This window comes from Sphaerodactylus townsendi, linkage group LG15 (genome assembly GCF_021028975.2).
Source record: "Sphaerodactylus townsendi isolate TG3544 linkage group LG15, MPM_Stown_v2.3, whole genome shotgun sequence".
NCBI classification, from domain to species: domain Eukaryota; kingdom Metazoa; phylum Chordata; class Lepidosauria; order Squamata; family Sphaerodactylidae; genus Sphaerodactylus; species Sphaerodactylus townsendi.
This window is the reverse complement of record NC_059439.1, coordinates 32,879,438-32,898,243: the sequence shown is the minus strand read 5'-3', so window position 1 is coordinate 32,898,243 and position 18,806 is coordinate 32,879,438. Positions and strand designations below refer to the sequence as shown.

At 46.8% G+C, this 18,806-nt stretch overlaps 3 protein-coding genes across 3 annotated transcripts; 1 reads left to right on the top strand and 2 right to left on the bottom strand.

Annotated features, from left to right (window-relative positions):
* Positions 1-691: 691 nt before the first annotated feature.
* On the bottom strand, positions 692-2,756 carry LOC125445337 (ribonuclease pancreatic-like). Its single transcript, XM_048518377.1, has 2 exons — positions 2,655-2,756; positions 692-1,258 (listed from the first exon to the last, which is right to left on the bottom strand). Exon 2 carries the CDS (start codon positions 1,245-1,247, stop codon positions 822-824), a length of 426 nt encoding a protein of 141 aa, XP_048374334.1. The 5' UTR covers positions 1,248-1,258; positions 2,655-2,756; the 3' UTR covers positions 692-821.
* A 3,440-nt stretch (positions 2,757-6,196) lies between these two features.
* LOC125444329 (ribonuclease-like) lies at positions 6,197-9,263 on the bottom strand. The gene is made up of 2 exons (XM_048516756.1): positions 9,227-9,263; positions 6,197-6,633 (listed from the first exon to the last, which is right to left on the bottom strand). The coding sequence occupies exon 2, from the start codon at positions 6,620-6,622 to the stop codon at positions 6,197-6,199; it is 426 nt and encodes a 141-aa protein (XP_048372713.1). The 5' UTR covers positions 6,623-6,633; positions 9,227-9,263.
* Positions 9,264-11,646: 2,383 nt separating this feature from the next.
* LOC125445348 (ribonuclease-like) lies at positions 11,647-15,113 on the top strand. The gene is made up of 2 exons (XM_048518396.1): positions 11,647-11,695; positions 14,403-15,113. Exon 2 carries the CDS (start codon positions 14,414-14,416, stop codon positions 14,849-14,851), a length of 438 nt encoding a protein of 145 aa, XP_048374353.1. The 5' UTR covers positions 11,647-11,695; positions 14,403-14,413; the 3' UTR covers positions 14,852-15,113.
* The last annotated feature ends 3,693 nt before the right edge of the window (positions 15,114-18,806 follow it).

The window sequence follows — 18,806 nt, the reverse complement described above, 5'->3', positions numbered from 1 at the left end:
CCCCCCGCCCGCCCGCCCCCCCCCCCCCAAGAATCCTGGGACTTCTAGTTTGCTGACAGTACTCAGCATCCTACACGAGCGATCTATAAGCCCTGTCAGTGGAGCAGCAGTGGCGTAGGAGGTTAAGAGCTCGTGTATCTAATCTGGAGGAACCGGGTTTGATTGAATGAATGAGCTATCACAGGGGAAAAAGCAAAGGGTGAGCTTAATAGAGCTTTTCAAAGGTGTCAGTTATTAAAGGCCTGGTTCACACGTGTAACCCTTTCTTTGGAGGAGCAGCAGTGGCATAGGAGGTTAAGAGCTCGTGTATCTAATCTGGAGGAACCGGGTTTGATTCCCAGCTCTGCTGTGGAGGCTTATCTGGGGAATTCAGATTAGCCTGTGCACTCCCACACACGCCAGCTGGGTGACCTTGGGCTAGTCACAGCTTCTCAGAGCTCTCTCAGCCCCACCTACCTCACAGATTTGTGTTGTGAGGGGGGAAGGGCAAGGAGATTGTAAGCCCCTTGGAGTCTCCTGCAGGAGAGAAAGGGAGGATATAAATCCAAACTCCTCCTCTTCTTCTTCTTCTTCTTCTTCTTCTTCTTCTTCTTCTTCTTCTTCTTCTTCTTCTTCTTCTTCTTCTTCTTCTTCTTCTTCTTCTTCTTCTTCTTCTTCTTCTTCTGTCACAAGTCCTGGGTTTCTCGGGGGGAGAAGGAAGACCTGCTAAACGAGGTTAAGGTGCACTACAGAGATGTCCCAGAGATCCGTCATTGAGAAAGCATTAAGGAAAGCAGAGCTAGGTCATCACTGCCGCAATATTTCCTTCAGCTTGCTTCGGCCTACAGGTCAGTTTGGAAGTGAACAGGCAGGTCGCCGACACAGCCCACTTGAACTCTCTTGGTCATTTGTGTGCCGACATAATTACAGTTAGGATAACGACCTCTATTGCTGCAGAAAGTGAGGAAGAAGCTTTGATTGCTGTCACAAAGCTTCCCAGACTCTTTCCCGCTGCAGATATTCTGAACGTTGCTGGGATCGTCATGGATGAAGGTGTTTTTCGCTTTGCAGCTGCCGTTGGTCATGCCTCTCCGCGCCATCATGTGATTGCAGTAGGCGTTGGGGTTGGAGGCTGGGGTTCGGGGGTAATCGATGTGCCTCTGTGCGAAATCCGCGTAGGTGGCCCCATCACTGGACTGTCCCAGGAAAGCCACCAGAAGGACAGCAAAATAGCAGAGCGGCAGCCAGGAGGAGATTTTCAGAAACATCCTGGGAGGGTCTGGGAGAAAACGGAAGAAGGAAATGTGAAAACTATCGCTTCTCTTTATGGTGACATTATTTGTTGATTTATTTTTTGCATTTATTATCTGTAAAGGACAATGCTTTGGCTCCAGAGGGAGAAGATACAGGCATGCCAGACTGTACCACTTCAGAATGAAGGTGGGGTGTGCCTATGTGATTGTTTTGAAATATTCTCCTCAAATAGGAAAAAGCCCCTTGGACAGGACGATGCAAGGCTAGGCTACGTCTTTCCCACAGGAGCCAAACCAACTTGACGGCATGCGCTGTAGCTTTTCCCATTTGTTTCCACAGATACCCCCCACCTGCAACATAAAGTGGTCCAGTCCAGCATTCCAGCCCCCCTCCCAATTCATCATAATGTGCAGAACTCCTCTGAAACAGAATGTGTGGAAACCTGAAGATTCAGACTTACAAAAAAATACTTTTTCACACCCAATATGTCTAGATTGTAGTTCCTGAGTCTTTCTTTTACTTTCTTTTCTGTTGGGGTTTTCTGGATCTCTTTCCCCCCTAATAAGAACTGAAAGGATTTTGAACTCTTCCTCCATATCTGTTGTGTGTTCATGGCAACGAATATCTCTCTCTCTCTCTCTCTCTCTCTCTCTCTCTGTCACACACACACACACACACACACACACAAACACACACACAAATGGGGTCTTTTGAACTCTCTTATCCTCCCTTAGTCCTTGGCTGAGCACGGGTTCTAGTGGCCACTCTGGAACAATGAAGATGATGAAGAAGAAGAATGTGGATTAATAATAATAATAATAATAATAATAATAATAATAATAATAATAATAATAATAATAATCATTATCATTATCATTATCATTATCATAATCATTATCATTATCATTATCATTATTATCATTATTATCATTATTATTATTATTATTATTATTTAAATTTAGTATACTGCCCTATACCCCCTTTCTCTCCTTTAGGAGACTCAGAGATTACAATCTCCCCCCCCTCCCCCCACAACAAACACCCTGTGAGGTGAATGGGGCTGAGAGAGTTCCGAAGAACTGTGACTAGCCCAAGGTCACCCAGCTGGCGCGTTTTGGATTGCACAGGCTAATCTAGTTCCCCAGATAAGCCTCCCCAGATAAGTTATCTAGTTCCCCAGATAAGCCTCCAGATAAGCTGAATTGGCAGAGCGGGGTAATCAAACCTGTTTCTCCATATTAGAGTGCACCTGCTCTTAACCACTATGCCACTGTTGCTTTCAATGCTGGCATTTGTTGCCTGGTTGGGTTGCAAGAGTTTGCCTCCTGCATGTCTACAGAACCATTCTTCAAAGTTACTGACTGGCACAGCTTCGTGTGGGAGAAGAGATGAAAGCCAGGTCACGGCCTTCTCAGACTTACCCAAGTTTCGACCTGTGTGAGCGCTGGAGATGCTGAGGGATGGATCTTGCCCGTCCCAGTCTCTCCCTCAGCCTGGACTCTGAAGTATTATATAGATCTCAGATGGTGCAGGGGCAGGATTTAAAAAAAAAGAGGAAGTGTCAGGTGGTTTCAACATACAGGATGCTTTTTTGTGTTTAATTTTTTTTGCAGATTTCCACTGAAATGTGTTTGTTGAAGTGTGTTTGTTGAAATGTGTTTGTTGAAATGTTTCCCCAGAATTGTGTTCATTCTGTGTTTCCCCAGCAGCTGTTGTGTTCACCTTAAGAGTGCTGGACTTTCCTACAGCAGTCAGCTGAGGTGGATGCCCGCCATCTTAACTCTGCAAAGACCTCTTCCTGGATCACAACATTTGGGGTTGAGCTCAGGTGGGGGGCTTATTCTCATGGTACCTCAGGTTGGGTACTTATTCTCACCTTCGTACCTTCGGGACCGTCTTACCCCATATGTCCCTACACGGCCTCTACGTTCGTTAGAGGCCAATTTACTGGTGGTCCCTGGCCCCTCAATGATGCGGCTGGCCTCTACCTGGGCCAGGGCTTTTACAGCCCTGGCCCCTGCCTGGTGGAACACGCTACCACCAACTCTCCGGGCCCTGCGGGATCTTGGAGAGTTCCGCAGGGCCTGTAAGACCGAATTGTTCCACCGGGCGTTTGGAGGGGCCGGCCGCTGATGCCCCCTCCCCTTTCCCCCTCCTTTCCCTTACATTCTGGGTTCTCCGCTTCTCTGTTTTATTTTCCAGGGTGGATCTATGAAGTTCTGTTTTTACGATTGGATGCCAATATACCATTATTGATTGCTGTTTTAATGGGGTTTTATTGTAACTATTGTTTTATTGTGTTGTTCACCGCCCAGAGCCCTTCGGGGGAGGGGCGGTATATAAAACCAATTATAAATAAATAAATAAATAAAATGGTTGTGGGTGCAGTTGCCACTTGAGGGGTTCTCTGCCTTCTCTACCATCCAGATTGTGCAATGTCCTCTCTCTTGCCTGGCTTTGGCATCTTACTCAGCAATTGTGACATGTTCTACACCCCTTAGCTGACAGGCCTGGGGCAGCGGCTGGTTTCCTGTCTTTCCCCCCCTGTCAGAGTAGAGAAATCGCTGAGGGATTTGCTTTGTGAGACCCAAAAGCCCTGTTCCCTCCATGTTCCCAGGGGCACAATCGGGCCTACAAACCTACATTTGGCATTTTGCAATGCTCATAGTTCTTAGAGTTGAAAGGACGTAGAACTGAGCCCATCAGCCTGAAGACCAGAGCTCCACACATCCCCCTCTTCAGAGAAGCCCTGGACATCAGCCCCCCTCTGAGACCACTCTCTGTCCCTTTCTGCTGAAGATCTGGCAACCCCACCAAGCAACGGAGGCTGGCTACGACCCTTCTCGGAAGGAACGGAAAGACCAGCACATCTCGGTGGATTAGAAATTAGGTGCCACACACACAAGAAAACACAAACACTCGTTTTTGCATTTGCTGCAAGGATTTATTGGATAAAGCAAAATAAAGCAAGGCACTAGCAAACACTTTTCATCCTGACACAGTGTTCCCTTCGTGTTCCTGGGAGATGAATGAGGAAGGGAGGGGAATCTCTAAGGCACAGATGGCTAACCTTTTCGAGACCGAGTGCCCAAATTGCAACCCAAACCCACTTATTTATCGCAAAGTGCCCACACGGCAATTTAACCTGAATACTGAGGTTTCAGTTTAGAAAAAACAGTTGGCTCTCTGAGGCATGCGTTACTCAGGCGTAAGCTTGGTGGTAGTCAGTGGCTTTGCTTTGAAGCAACCGTGCAACTCTTCCAACGGGTGAATCACGACCCTAGGATGGTTTACTCAGAAGCAAACCCCATTGCCAGCAACCGAGCATACTCCCAGGTAAAGAATTGCGTTTTAGTTCTTCGCATGAAAATCAGTGGGGTTTAAAAGCGGTTAACAGGGTTACCTACACTGCTTCCCCAAAACTAGAGCCCCTTCCGCACACGCAAAATAATGCGTTTTCAAACCACTTTCACAACTGTTTGCAAGTGGATTTTGCTATTCCGCACAGCTTTAAAGAGTACTGAAAGCAGTTTGAAAGTGCATTATTCGGCATGTGCGGAAGGAGCCTAGGTCTTAGGTTTAATGCTAATAATCGAGCCCAGCAGCCCAGGCCAGCCTAGATGCGGGGAGGGGGGGGACTCTGTTTGCATGTGCCCACAGAGAGGGCTCTGAGTGCCACCTCTGGCACCTGTGCCATAGGTTCGCCACCACTGCTCTTGGGTGAGCGGTGGAGAAGGGTTGTAACGAACACCAGAGGGCAGGAGAAAACAACATCAGGAGGCTTGAGGCTAGTTATTTTTTAGGCAAATACTTAAAATTGTTGGGATCAATGGGCACTCCAAGTGGGGCTGCCAACTCCAGGTTGCGAGATTCCCAGAAATTTGGAGGTGGTGCCTTAGGAAGGCAGGGATTGTTAAGAACATAAGAACATAACATGTTGGACTGTTTAACTTAATATACTTAGCAGAGTAGCAAAAAGGAGACTAAGGCCCCTTCCGCACACGCCAAATAATGCGTTTTCAAACCAGTTTCACAACTGTTTGCAAGTGGATTTTGCCATTCCGCACAGCTTCAAAGAGCACTGAAAGCAGTTTGAAAGTGCATTATTCTGCATGTGCGGAAGGAGCCTAAGGCAGAGTTGCTGGTTTTTATAAAAGAGATTTACTAACTATTAGGGAGAGTTTACATGGAAGAAAACAAAGAACAACTTTCTATTCTAGCACTAACTTGGCTCAGGGCGGTACCAACACAAGTAAATAAAATACATTATAACATTATGACTAGTAAATACATAAGACTAAAATAAAGATGGTGCCAACACTACAAACCTAACAATATACTAATAATAATAACAACAGCACTATATTAATACATAACAACGTACAACAAACTAGATCTAGACTACCAAATACATTATCAGCAAAACCAGTATATTAACAGCATAGTCACCAGCATATCAGAACATCAATATATCCATACCAAATAGTGATATATCAGTACATTCACAACATACGTTTCCAATGTACCAATACATACTACGTAACATTAACGTTATCACTACATAATTCCATAACATTAACAGTAATACTTAACTCGATAACATTTACAATGAAACAAAAGCTACAACCTTGATAAATACCCAGTTTCCCCGAATATAAGACATCCCCGGAAAATAAGACGTCGTAGAGGTTTTGCTGAAGTGCGAAATATAAGGCATCCCCCAAAAGTAAGACATAGCAAAGTTTTTGTTTGGAAGCATGCCCGACGAACAGAACACAGAAATATAAGACATCCCCTGAAAATAAGACATAGCGCATCTTTGGGAGCAAAAATTAATATAAGACACTGTCTTATTTTCGGGGAAACACGGTACTAAAACTACAATAAACTATAACCGCTGCACACAACAGCCTAATTCGGTTTTTGGCTTCCTGCAGTTTCTGGCGTCGTTCATGGCTACGCCCTACCGGAGTCTGTAGAACTGAACAGGCGCCCCGTTTCTGCAGCCCACACGAACTCTCCCGTTCCGTTGCTCACCTTGATAATGGCATCTAGGGAAACGGCCTCTACTGTGGCAGGTGGTGACACGGAAACTCTGCCTGCTGTCGTACATATTCCGCCAGGGGTGCACCCGGGTCCCTGCCCCACGGCAGATTAGCTGAATACTGTTGGCACTACTGTGGATGAAGGCGTTGGAGGGTTTGCACGTGCGTCTGCTCAGGCCTCTCTCCCGCATCATGCGGTAGCAGTAGGCGCTGAGTTTTTCGTTCCTGGGTCCCAGAGGTTCGATGTGGCTGTTTGCGAAATCCCGGTATCTGGTTCCTTCGCCGGACTGCAGTAGAACCGCTCCCAGAAGGACGGCCAGATGGAAGGAGATTTTCGGAGACATCCTAGCGGCGCCTGGGAGACCACCGGAAGAAGAAAGGAAACATGAGGGCTGCCTCTCAAGTTTAAGGGTGACTAAGAAGGTCTTAAAACTATTTCTTTTCTTCAGAGGTGCTGTTTTGCTACATGCATGAAGGTTTCCATTGTGCGGTGGATCCAAAAAGCTTCTAACAGGTTCCACTTGCAGCCAGTGGCATGCACTCAAACAGTGGCGAATCCAATGGCGCTGGGTGGGCAAAACCTGGGGGGCTTGATGCCGGCACTCCCCCCCAAATAGGCAGAGGGTAGCCCATCGCTCTACTGCCAACAGAAACAACTTGGGGGTTGCTCTGATTGCACGTCTGTCAGATACTGAAGTTGCTCTGGTCAAATCCTCCGGGGATTGGGTTGCTCTGGGCATCGGGGCGGATACTTTCCTTAAACAAGGAACATTACCATATTTCTAAAACATGTTTTTAAACGGCCTCCATGATGGCAGGAAACTCCTTGCTTGTCCCACCTTTCTTTGCCAACCAGCCACTGATAGGAAAGAGCAGGACTTTTATGATTTTTAAATCTAATGGGATTTCTAATGGAAAACCAGGCCCACTAGTACTTCCACTTGGACACACAAATAATTAGGATTCCACTTGCACCTGGTGGGCACCCGGGGATCCCACGTCTAGTTTGCCCAATGGGTGGTACGCCACTGCTTGCAGCACAAAGTGGTCCTATCCCATGCCAGCTTCCGGGAATTACAATTGGCTGTATTTGCCCCTACTCTCCAGACTACAGAGATGAGCTCCCCTGGAGAAAACTGTTGGTTTGGATGGTGGACTCTATGACGTCATACCACGCTGAGGTCTCTCCCTTCCCACAGATGCATAGCTACAGAAAATAGCACCGAGGGCAAGCCCTGAAATTGCGCACACACACACATACACACACCCAATGAACAGGTCTTCTCCATCTTCAAAAGGTTGAAGCTATTGGTTTCCCTTTGGAATCACTCCTTATGCTCACAAAGGTGGCAGCCTTCAGACTAGTTAAGAATAGGCTCTTGGATCTTGATTTTCATTATTTGACTCTTGCAGCCAAGACAACCTGCTCCCCGACTATCTTATTAATCCCATGCGAGCGTGGAATTATGGCAACATATCTTCGGCTGCTGATTAATCCCACCCAGAGGAGAGCTTTGGCTACTGCAAGATGTAACGTGCTGCCATCAGCTCTCCTGGAGGGAAGATTTAAGAATATGGAACGTCCTAAAAGGGTTTGTTCTTGTGATCTGGTTACAGTTGAAACACTTGACCATTCTCTGTTTTTATGCCCTAAATATGATAAGATACGCATGAAATATATGAATTCTATTTTCTTGCAATGTTCTCAGGGGCAAGAGTGTTACAAGATACCCAACCTCCTGAACAGCTCTGATGTGCTCTTTTGACTGTTGCAAATTTTATACTGGAAATTAGTAATTTTAACTGTGTTTTTTAATCTTGTTTTACTTTGAAATTTTGTCCTGTTTTGTATGCCAATAAAGGCTTGTTGTTGTTGTCTTCCCCATCCTGGAACCAGCTCTCTAGTGGCCAGGTCTACCATTACTTTCACTCATGGGTAACCAGCTCTCCAGAGGACGTCTACCCACCATTCAGAAGTGTTGGTAGACCAGGTCTTCATGTAGGTCAGGTCAACCCATCACTTTCAAAAGCAGGTAACCAGCTCTCTGGAGGGCTGGTCAACCCAATGAAGCAGAATTGGTGAACATTCTACCCATTGTGTCTCAGTGGCAGGTAGATCAGCCCTCTGAGTGGCAGCGCAGCCTGGGCGCCGCTAGGCAAGTCGTGCCCAGGGCTCACACCTGACTTGCCCCACCCTAAATACGCCACTGCCTTATCAAACTCAGTCCTCACTAGGCTCCACCCTCAACATCTCCAGGAATTTCCCAGCCTGCACCTGGCAACGCTAGCATTCTCTAATCTGGAGACTCCAAGCCGGAGTCCAAGGTTTGTTTCTCCTCTCCTCCACATGAAGCCTGCTGGGTGACCTTGGACCAGTCACAGTTCTCTCAGAACTCTCTAAGCCCCACCTACCTCACAGGGTATCTGTTGTGGGGAGGGAAAGGGAAGGTGATTGTAAGCTACTTGGAGACTCCTTAAAGGTAGAGAATGGCAGGGTATGTATGCCATTGCTTTCACATCCTGCATGTGAACTTCCAAAGGCACCTGGTGGGCCACTGCGAGTAGCAGAGAGCTGGACTAGATGGACTCTGGTCTGATCCAGCAGGCTAGTTCTTATGTTCTTAAGGCCATTGCTTTCACATCCTGCCTGTGAGCTCCCAAAGGCACCTGGTGGGCCACTGCGAGTAGCAGAGAGCTGGACTAGATGGACTCTGGTCTGATCCAGCTGGCTTGTTCTTATGTTCTTATGTAACCCAACTCTTCTTTGTCTTGTCAGAATAAAGTCTAGATTTCAGAGAAGTGGTAAAGGTTGTTTCGTGGTTTTGTGCCACCACTGCAAAGACCCTGCCTCTGGTACCCACCCCCCTGATCTCTGAAATTAGGGACTCTTTTTGGAGCATTTTCATACAGGAGAATTCAAGCCCAGATCACGGGCTCCTCTGACTTACCCACGGTTGGTCTTGCCTGAGCGATGGACTCTTGCAGATTCTGAGGGATGGGTTTTGCCCGCTCAAGTCTCTCCCTCAACCTGCCCTCTGAGTTATATATAGATCTCTGTCGGTTAAGGGGCAGGGTTGAAAAAGGAGGAACATTCAGCCATTTACCACATCAGGAATGTGAAAGAATGGCGCAAGGGGGGATACGACCAGCAAGGTTTGTTTCGTGTTGTTCTCTTAATATGTTGCTCCAGTTTAGGATTTTCGTTGACTTTTCGTCGACTTTTTAAATTGCTGATAAATTTTCGCTTTTAGCAGAAGTAAAATTTGAACTTGAGTATTCCAGGCGTTCGAACTCCTATCCAACCCAGCCCCTCTCTTTAGGACAGTGATGGCAAACCCGAGTGCCCAAATTGCAACCCAAAACCCACTTATTTATCGCAAAGTGCCAACACGGCAATTTAACCTGAATACTGAGGTAAAAATGGTTGGCTCCGAGGCGCATGTTACTCAGGAGTAAGCTTGGTGAAGCAACCATGCAATGCTTCGAATGAGTGAATCACGACCCTAGGAGGGTTTACTCAGAAGCAAGCCCCATTGCCAGCAACCGAGCTTACTCCCAGGTAAAGGATCGTCCACAGGCTAGCCTAAATGTGTGTGTGTGGGGGTGATTTTCCATCCCCCCCCACATGATGAACTCTGTGCACGTGTGCCCACAGAAAGGGCTCGGAGTGCCACCTCTGGCACCCGTGCCATAGGTTCGCCACCGCTGCTTTAGGAGATGGGAAAAGAGACTCTACTCAGCCTGGATTGAAGGTTTTTTTATTTCATGTCCCCTATTCTTGAGATTGCAAAAACCCAATTCAAAGGTTCGTTGCTACACTGTTGCTGCATCTTCCAAGGCACAAATCTGTTAGAGTTTGCAAAAGGCCCTGAGCTGTTTCTCCACGGGGTCCCGGGATAACTGACAGGAAACCAGCCTTTGCTCAAGGCACGGATGGTGAAGGGGTGAGGACATCTCCTAATTTCTGAGTAAGACATCAAAAAGCGGGCAACAGAAGTTGAGTCTTAGGCCCCTTCCGCACACGCAAAATGCGTTTTCAAACCACTTTCACAACTGTTTGCAAGTGGATTTTGCCATTCCGCACAGCTTCAAAGAGCACTGAAAGCAGTTTGAGAGTGCATTATTCTGCATGTGCGGAAGGAGCCTTATAGTTTTTATCACTGGGATGAAGGGGTGATTATAAAATAGGGGGACGCCAACAGCTTCATGAAGTATCGGGGGCCAGTGCACACGAACAACCCTGGAGAAGGTGAAGGTTTCTAAACAGAGGCTCATTCCGCACATGCAGAATAATGCACTTTCAAACTGCTTTCAGTGCTCTTTAAAGCTGTGCGGAATAGCAAAATCCACTTGCAAACAGTTGTGAAAGTGGTTTGAAAATGCATTATTTTGCGTGTGCAGAAGGGGCCAGAGAGTTTCGCACTGAGTGACACTAAGAAACCACAGGCACAATAATACATGTGAGCCAGGGAAACCTGGACCAGGGAAGGGAATCTGGCCACAGCCTCCCGAAAGAAAATAGGGCTACTGCAATTCGTACCAGACCTGGTCAAGTCACCTGCCACCTGCCGTAGCTGATCTTGTCCGGCCACGTTCCCCATCGTCACCTGAGCAAGATCCTGAAGCTGAAACACATCCAGGCCAAGATACCTTTGTGAGTTTGGTTCCAACCAGTGGCGGGATTCAGCCGGTTCGCACTGCTTCGGCGGAACCGGTTGTTAAAATGGTGCTTGTAAACAACCAGTTAAATTGGGGTGCTGTGTGGTTTCCGGGCTGTATGGCCGTGTTCTAGCAGCATTCTCTCCTGACGTTTCGCCTGCATCTGTGGCTGGCATCTTCAGAGGATCTTCAGAGGATCAGAGGACCTTCAGAGATGCCAGCCACAGATGCAGGCGAAACGTCAGGAGAGAATGCTGCTAGAACACGGCCATACAGCCCAGAAACCACACAGCACCCCAGTGATCCCGGCCATGAAAGCCTTCGACAAACCAGTTAAATTATTTGAATCCCATAACGGAACCGGTTGTTAAACTATTTGAATCCCATCACTGGTCCCGACCTCTCACAAGCAAGTTCTTCTTTCTTGTCCTGGACTCCCTCCCGGTTAAGAGGTTTTGGGCAAGATACCATTTCTCAACTTAGCTTTTTTGAAGTGCGGGAAGTAAATGTCTGTTATTTCGGGGATCCAAGAAGCCACCAGAGAAAATATCTGTGGAAACCTTCATCCCCCCCTTGCGCCATTCTTTCACATTCCTGATGTGGCAAGTGGCTGAACGTTCCTCCTTTTTTGACCCTGCCCCTGAACCGACAGAAATCTATATAATCTCAGAGGGCAGGTTGAGAAAGAGCCCTGGGAGTGCAAAATCCATCCTTCAGCATCTTCAGGTGTTCATCAAATCAGGCAAGACCAACCGTGGGTAAGTTAGAGGAGCCTATGATCTGGGCTTAAATTCTCCTGTATGAAATCGCTTCAAGAGTTCCTAATTTCAGAGATCAGGGGGCGGCGGATACCAGAGGCAGGGTCTTTGCAGTGGTGGCACAAAACCATGAAGCAACCTTTACCACTTCTATCAGATCTAGACTTTATTTTGACGAGACGAACAAGAGTTGGGTCACATACCCTGTGATTCTCTACCTTTAAGGAGTCTTAAAACAGCTTACAATCACCTTCCCTTTCCCTCCCCACAACCGATACCCTGTGAGGCAGGTGGGCCTGAGAGAGTTCTGAGAGAACTGTGACTGGCCCAAGGTCACCCAGCAGGCTTCATGTGGAGGAGTGGGGAAACAAAACTGGGTCTCCAGATTAGAGTCCACCACTCTGGCTGCAGGGAAAAAGAACAAAAAAGAATATTCCTCTCAATAAATGTGCTTGGGATTCCACTGTATGCCAGAAGAAGAAGAAGAGGAGGAGGAGGAGGAGGAGTTTGGATTTATATCCCCCCTTTCTCTCCTGCAGGAGACTCAAAGGGGCTGATAATCTCCTTGCCCTTCCCCCCTCACAACAAACACCCTGTGAGGTAGGTGGGGCTGAGAGAGCTCCGAGAAGCTGTGACTAGCCCAAGGTCACCCAGCTGGCGTGCGTGGGAGTGTACAGGCTAATCTGAATTCCCCAGATAAGCCTCCACAGCTCAGGCGGCAGAGCTGGGAATCAAACCCGGTTCCTCCAGATTAGATACACGAGCTCTTAACCTCCTACGCCACAGCAGTCCTTCGTCCATGTAGCTAGAAGTAAATCTCATTAAATTCAGTGGGATTGACAGCCTGGATAAATGTGCCAGGTATCACTTTATAAGGATACGATCTTTACCTCAGAGTAAGTCAAATTCAGTGGGGCGTTGTCGTGATAAACAAAGTGTAGAATCAGCCTTCACTGGCTCAACACTTCAGAGGATTGTGTAATTAACTCACTTCAGAGCTGATCTCTGACAATATGCAGCATATTTGGGGAGACCAAAAACTATACTGTGTCCTGAAGAGGACAAAATGGCTGTTCAGGTGCCAGCAACTCTCATGTTAAGATGTGGAAAGTACCAGCTGACTGTTTTCAAGGGGCGCCCACTCATTCTCAGGTGAGGATCAACAGAGGGTGGAAGAGCTCCAAAGATTCCCTGTGAGGATTCCTGCCCATGAACACAGCAGACATGAAGGAAAGGATGGGTTGTCCTTTCAGGTATTCTTGTTATGGGGGAAAGAGACCCAGAAACCCCTAAGAGAAAGCAACGGACAGAATTGGGAACTGACACGATATGTTTGAAAGGGAAATAAAGTTTTGAGTGCTCTGAAAATGCAGCTGTGCTGTTTCAGAGCCACATGGCGGGAAAGTGGGGGTAATAGAATGGTTGGGGAATTCCTGGGGATTTTGAGTGTGGAGCCCAGGGAGGACAGTGGCGTATTTAGGGTGGGGCAAGTCAGGTGTGAGCCCTGGGCACAACTTTCCCAGGGGCGCCCAGGCTGCTGTGTCACTCAGAGGGCTGATCTACCTGCCATTAAGACACAATGGGTAGACTGTCTGTCCCCTCCCGGCCTTGGGACTGGGAGCCATCATTAGTATTATTAATATTGTTTTACTGGGTTTTAGAATGCTGCTTATTCTGAGTTATGTATTTTAACTATTTACCACTTATTTATTGTGCACATTGTTTTAGTTGTGATTTTGTTGTACACCGCCCAGAGCCCTTCGGGGGGTGGGCGGTCTACCCTTTTTATTTATTATTATTATTATTATTATTATTATTATTATTATTATTATTATTATTATTATTATTATTATTATTATTATTATTATTATTATTATTGTTGTTGTTGTTGTTGTTGTTGTTGTTGTTGTTGTTGTTATTATCATTATCATTATCATTATCATCATCATCATTATCATCATTATCATCATCATCATCATCATCAATATTGAGAATGATAATGATGATGATGATGATGATGATGATAATTATTATTATTATTAGGGTTAGGGTTTGATGATGATGATAATGATGATGATGATAATGATAATGATAATGATAATGATAATCATCATCATCATCATCATCATCATCATCATCATCATCATCAATATTGAGAATGAGAATGATAATGATAATCATCAATATTGAGAATGATAATGATGATGATGATGATGATGATGATGATGATGATGATGATGATGATGATGATGATGATAATAAAAGTGGGTAGACCAGGCCACCAGAAAGCTGGTTACCTGCCTTTGAAAGTAATGGGTAGACCTGGCCTACACGAAAACCTAATCTACCAATACTTCTTAATGGTGGGTAGACCAGTCCTCTGGAGAGCTGGTTACCTGTGAGTGAAAATAATGGTAGACCTGGCCACTGGAGAGCTGGTTCCAAGATGGGGAAGACCTGCCCATGGGGGGGGGGGTGCAATTTCAGGGCTTGCCCTCGGGGCTATTTTCGGTAGAGAAATACAACTGGCTGGAAGAGCCCTGTGTGAAATTCTTTGAAGGAAGAGCCCTGTGTGAAATTCTTCCCCGAAACGGGATAACCAGCTTCCTCAGCCCATTATATTTCAGCTGTGTAGAAACCCCCATTGTCACCCTTAAGCTTGAGAAGCAACCCTCATGTTTCCTGTCTTCTTCTGGGGGTCTCCCAGGTCCCACCAGGATGTCTCCGAAAATCTCCTCCTGGCTGCTGCTCCGTTTGGCCGTCCTTCTGGCTGTTCTTCTGCTGCAGTCCAGCGAAGGGGCCAGATACCGGGATTTCGCACGGAAGCACATTGATCATCCTCAGACCCAGGCAGCCAACGCCAACGCCTACTGCAATCTCATGATGCAGCGGAGAGGCATGATGAGACGCACCTGCAAACGCACCAACACCTTCATCCATAGCAGTCCCGGCAGCATTCAGCATATCTGCCGAGGGGGAGGGACCAAGGTGCCTCGCACTCGGGATCGGTATGACAGCAGACGGCGTTATCGTGTCACCCTCTGCCGCAGTAGAGGTCGTTATCCTAATTGCAATTATCGTGGCCGGCGACAGAACCGGAGAGTTAGGGTGTCCTGTGTAAACAGGATGCCTGTTCACCTCGCTGGACTCCGGTAGGCCGCAGCCGCCCACACGATGCACCCGCAGGAAGCCAGAAACCGAAGGAAATCCTGCAGCGGCCACGACCTAGCTCTGCTTCGCTTAATGCTTTCTCAACAATGGATCTCTGGGGCATTTCCATAGAGCACATTTAAACTCACTTAGCAGGTCTTCTTTCTCCCCCCGAGAATCCCAGGACTTGTCGCTGTATAGAATGGAGCTTATAGATCGCTCATGTATAAAACGGAGCTTAAAGAATGCTCAGTGCTGTCTTCAAATGAGAAATTCCAGGATTCCGGGGTGGGGTGGGGGGACTGAAATGGTTGAGGGACTGGTATAAAATCACCTGTGTCAATATTCAGTTGACAGCAGCAGTGGCGTAGGAGGTTAAGAGCTCGTGTCTCTAATCTGGAGGAACCGGGTTTGATTCCCCGCTCTGCCGCTTGAGCTGTGGAGGCTTATCTGGGGAATTCAGATTAGCCTATGCACTCCCACACATGCCAGCTGGGTGACCTTGGGCTAGTCACAGCTTCTCGGAGCTCTCTCAGCCCCACCTACCTCACAGGGTGTTTGTTGTGAGGGGGGAAGGGCAAGGAGATTGTAAGCCCCTTTGAGTCTCCTTGCAGGAGAGAAAGGGGGGATATAAATCCAAACTCTTCTTCTTCTTCTTCTTCAATTTCAGTCCACCGAAGCTACAATTCTCACAACCAAGAGCAATAGGGGCTTCAAACACCGCAGGGCATATTTGCCTCAAGAGTCATCTTCCGCTGAGCTTAACTAACAGCAGAGTGGTCAAAAGTGTTGGGCACTTTTGAAAAAATCATAGTGCCCAGTTCTTCGTTAATTGCCATGCACTATTTACGTCTCTGCAGTCATGCCTGTGTCCCACCCATAGGAGATGCCAACCTCCAGCTGGGACCTGGAGATCATCCAGAATCCCAGCTGTTCTCCAGGCAAGTGATCAGTCCCCCTGGAGAACATGGTAGCTTGGAGGGTGGATTCTAGGACGTTATATCCTTCAGAGCTCCTTCTGCTTCCCAAACCCTGCCTTCCTGAGGCACCACCAACAAATCTCCGGGAATCTCCCAACCTGGAGTTGGCAGCCCCACATGGAATGCCCATTGACCCAAACAAGGCTTTGCCTTAAAGATATAAGTAACCGCAAGCCTCCTGATGTTGTTTTCTCCTGTCCTCTGGGGTTCCTTACAAGCGTTACAACCCTTCTCCTCTAGTCACCCTACAGCAGTGGTGGCAAACCTATGGCACGGGTGCCCTCTCTGTGGGCACGAGCAAACAGAGTCGCACTCCCCCCATACACACACATCTAGGCTGGCCTGGACCGCTGGCGTCAATTATTAGCATTAAACCTAAGACATAGTTTGGGGAAGCAGTGTAGGTAACCCTGTTAAGCACTGTTAAACCTCACTGATTTTCATGCGAAGAACTGAAGCATGATCCTTTACCTGGGAGTAAGCTTGGTTGCTGGCCATGGGGCTTGCTTCTGATTAAACCCTCTTAGGCTCATGATCCACCCATTGGAAGAGTTGCACGGATGCTTCAAAGCAAAGCCACTGACTACCACCAAGCTTACTCCCGAGTAACGCACACCTCTGAGCCAACCGCTTTTTCTAAACGAAAACCTCAGTATTTAGGTTAAATTGCCGTGTTGGCACTTTGTAATAAATAAGTGGGTTTTGGGTTGCAATTTGGGCACTCGGTCTCAAAAAGGTTCGCCATCACTGCCCAACAGATTCCCCTCCCTTCCCCATTCATCTCCCAGTAATATGGAGGGAACATTGTGTCATCAGGATGAAGAGTGTTTGCTAGTGCCTCGCTTTATTTTGCTTTACCCAATAAATCCTTGCAGCAAATGAAAAAAACTAGTGTTTGTGTTTTCTTGTGTGTGTGGCACCTAATTTCTAATCCACCGATATGTGCTTGGGGTTCCACTCCTTCCAAGAAGGGTCATAGCCAGCCTCCGTTGCTTGGTGGGGCTGCCAGATCTTCAGTAGAAAGGGACAGAGCATGGTCTTAGTGGGGGGGGGGGGCTGATGTCCAGGGCTTCTCTGAAGAAGAGGGGGGGGGATGTGCGGAGAAGGACAGAGCTCTGGTCCTCAGTCTGATGGGCTCAGGTCTACGTCTTTTGTGCACTCAGAATTATGTGGATTTGAAAATGCCAGTCTTGGGTCCGTAGGCCTAATTCATTGTGCCACTGCAAATGGGGCAGGGCTTTTGGGTCTTGCAAAGCAAATTCCTCAGCGATTTCTCCACTCAGGAAAAGGGGAAAAGAGACAGGAAACCAGCCACTGCCCCAGGCCTGTAAGCTAAGGGTTGGCTACATCCAGAGGTGGGATCCAGCAGGTTCTCACCAGTTCCCGAGAGTGGGTTACTAATTATTTGTGTGTGCCGAGAGGGGGTTACTAATTGGGTCTGCTTTTCCGTTAGAAATCCCATTAGGTCCAAAAATCATAAAGTCCTGTTGTTTCCTATGTGGCTGGTTAGCGAAGGTAGAAAACGGGATAATTCTCCCTGTTGGGCTGTTTCAAAAACATGTTTTAGAAATATGGTAAAGTTCCGTGTTTAAAGAAAGTATATTTCTTTTGATTTCTAGAAACAAAATTAAGTATTTGAAAGTATTAAGTATTTGACAGGCAGTCAATTAGAGGAGAAGTAGTTGTTTCTGTTGGCAGTAGACGATAGGACTTGCTATAATGAGTTTAAATTATGGACAGAAAGATACCAGCTGGAAATTAGGAACTTTTTTTTACAGTAAAAGTTTTTTACAGAAACAGAGAAATTATTAATGCCCTGCCCCCGGAATGCCCAGCTATGCCCCCATCGTGCCCTGCCCAGCCCCATTGGCGCTATGCTACTGTTTGAATCCCACCACCATGGGAACCTGTTTCTAAAATTTTTGGATCCCACCACTGGCTACATCTCACCATTGCCGAGTAAGGCACCAATGGCAGGCAAGAGAGAGGACATCAGAGGATATAAAAATAACAACTGAGTGCACATAATCCTTCTCTATGAAAAGTGTCGCCTTTTCATTTAAATACGTAATTCCGTGATTCTAATTTTTTCTTGTTTTGTATGGCTCAATTTCTTTCGTAAGTGCTTTCTTACATTTCACCAAATACAATCAGCAAGGTTTGTTTCATGATGTTCTCCTAATAGTGCTGCTCTAGTTTTGATTTTCATTGACATTTCATAGATTTTTAAAATTGCTGTTTGCTTGTAGCAGAAGTAAAATTTGAACTGCAGCGTTCCAGGTATTCAGTCTCCTATCCAACACAAACACTGTAGGAGATGGGAAAAGAGACTTTACTCAGCCTGTTTTTATTTTATGTCCCCTATTCTTGAGGAGAAAGAGAAAAACCTCGCTAAACAAAAATGGGAAGGAGAAGGAGAAGGAGAAGGAGAAGGAGAAGGAGAAGGAGAAGGAGAAGGAGAAGGAGAAGAAGAAGAAGAAGGAGAAGGAGAAGGAGAAGAAGAAGAAGAAGAAGAAGAAGAAGAAGAAGAAGAAGAAGAAGAAGAAGAAGAAGAAGAAGAAGAAGAAGAAGAAGAAAAGGTGTGTCTGTGTGTTTTCCCTTAAGATGGCCAAAGCATCTTAAAGACATCTTTCTTTTTCTCCCTTTGAATAAATCTAATCTTATTTGCTAACCTTTCAACTTCTCCTATGTTCCTTAATTTATGACACCACCGGGGCGAAGCGAGGGGGAACTGCACCCAGGGCGTGAATTCGCCCCGTGCCCTTGCCATTCCCCCACCCGCTCACACCATGCCCACGGCACGCCCACGCACCGGCAAATGCCTGGTGTATCACGCCCCACCCCTGGGCGCTACGCCACTGCTCGCCACCTATCTGAGGAAATCTATGAAAACATTGGGCAAAAGGCCAACTATCTGCAACTAAGTGATGGGTTTTCTGCTTACAATGTTTTCATAGATAATCACAGTTTTACATGCTTGT

What these genes read in the sequence shown, in the direction of transcription:
- LOC125445348 (XM_048518396.1), top strand. Translation starts at nt 14,414, where the DNA reads ATGTCTCCGAAAATCTCCTCCTGGCTGCTGCTCCGTTTGGCCGTCCTT.
- LOC125445337 (XM_048518377.1), bottom strand. Translation starts at nt 1,247, where the DNA reads ATGTTTCTGAAAATCTCCTCCTGGCTGCCGCTCTGCTATTTTGCTGTC.
- LOC125444329 (XM_048516756.1), bottom strand. Translation starts at nt 6,622, where the DNA reads ATGTCTCCGAAAATCTCCTTCCATCTGGCCGTCCTTCTGGGAGCGGTT.